At 42.3% G+C, this 1,297-nt stretch overlaps 1 protein-coding gene across 1 annotated transcript; it reads right to left on the bottom strand.

Moving 5' to 3' along the window:
* Positions 1-437: 437 nt before the first annotated feature.
* On the bottom strand, positions 438-962 carry LOC141614462 (uncharacterized). The gene is made up of 2 exons (XM_074433206.1): positions 744-962; positions 438-638 (listed from the first exon to the last, which is right to left on the bottom strand). Exons 1-2 carry the CDS (start codon positions 960-962, stop codon positions 438-440), a joined length of 420 nt encoding a protein of 139 aa, XP_074289307.1.
* Between the last annotated feature and the right edge of the window lie 335 nt (positions 963-1,297).

The following is a 1,297-nucleotide window of genomic DNA, read 5'->3' as shown; positions in this document are numbered from 1 at the left end:
GACCGAAAAGTCCGTAAAACCCGAGCTACTCGATCGAGTAACTAACGTTCTCGATCGAGTATCCCTTACTAGATCGAGTTGCCCCCACTCGATCGAGTACATTCAAAGCAGAATGTACTTCATAATCTGTAAACGACTTGCTCGACAGAGTAAATACTACTCGATAGAGTACCCAACAGCTCAAATATCTGAGGTATTACAGTCTTACCTCCTTAAAACTGAACTTCGTCCCCGAAATTCAATTCATACTAAAAACAAAACTCACCTATAACGCAACGACACAACTACAATTAAGGCAAAACTTAAAACACAACTTAACAACCCAAAACATACACTAAACTTGACCAATACTGACCAAAAATCACACCAAAAGCTTATGCGATCATCTCCTACCCCCCCCCTCCTTAAAAGAAACATCGTTATGTCCCTGTAACCACTCATACCTGATAAAAAAGAAACGGATAGCTCTCCTTCATAGCTTCTTCCGCCTCCCAAGTTGTTTCCTCGACGTTGTGATTGGACCACAACACTTTTAGCAAAACAGTCTCCCAATTTCTAGTCTTGGGAACCTTGCGATCTATAATCTCCTTTGGCACTTCAAGATAAGACAAGGATTCATCCAACTTAATGTTCTCAACCTGTAGCACATGAGAAAGGTCACTCACGTACCTCCGGAGTTGAGACACATGAAACACATTGTAGACTCGATCCAAAGCTGGTGGCAAGGCTAACCGATAAGCAACCTCGCCAACAGAATCGAAAATCTCATAAGGGCCAATGAATTTCTGAGTTAGCTTCCCTTTATTACCAAATCGCATCACCCTACGCATAGGTGACACCTTCAAAACAACCTTATCATCAACTTGGAACTCAATGTCCCGACGATGCAAATCCACATAAATCTTTTGTTGATCCTGGGCCGCCTTAATCTTTTGTCGAATCAACCTCACTTGCTCAACCATATCTTGCACCATTTGTGGTCCTAAAACCACTGCCTCTACGCTATCATCCCAACAAATCGGACTCCTACACCTCCTCCTATACAACGCCTCGAATAGAGCCATCCCAATACTCATATGGTAGCTATTATTGTAAGAGAACTCAATCAGATCCAATATATCTTCCCAACTACCATCAAATTCCATCACGCAAGCCCTTAACATGTCCTCAAAATTCTTGATTATTCTCTCCGTCTGCCCATCCATCGCATGATGAAATGCGGTACTCATCTTCAAAGTAGTTCCATCAATTCCTGCAACTCTTGCCAAAACCGAGAAATGAATCTCGCATCTCGATC

This window comes from Silene latifolia, chromosome 11, assembly GCF_048544455.1.
Source record: "Silene latifolia isolate original U9 population chromosome 11, ASM4854445v1, whole genome shotgun sequence".
NCBI lineage: Eukaryota > Viridiplantae > Streptophyta > Magnoliopsida > Caryophyllales > Caryophyllaceae > Silene > Silene latifolia.
The sequence above is the reverse complement of the archived record's forward strand: the minus strand, read 5'-3'. Positions and strand labels throughout refer to the sequence as shown.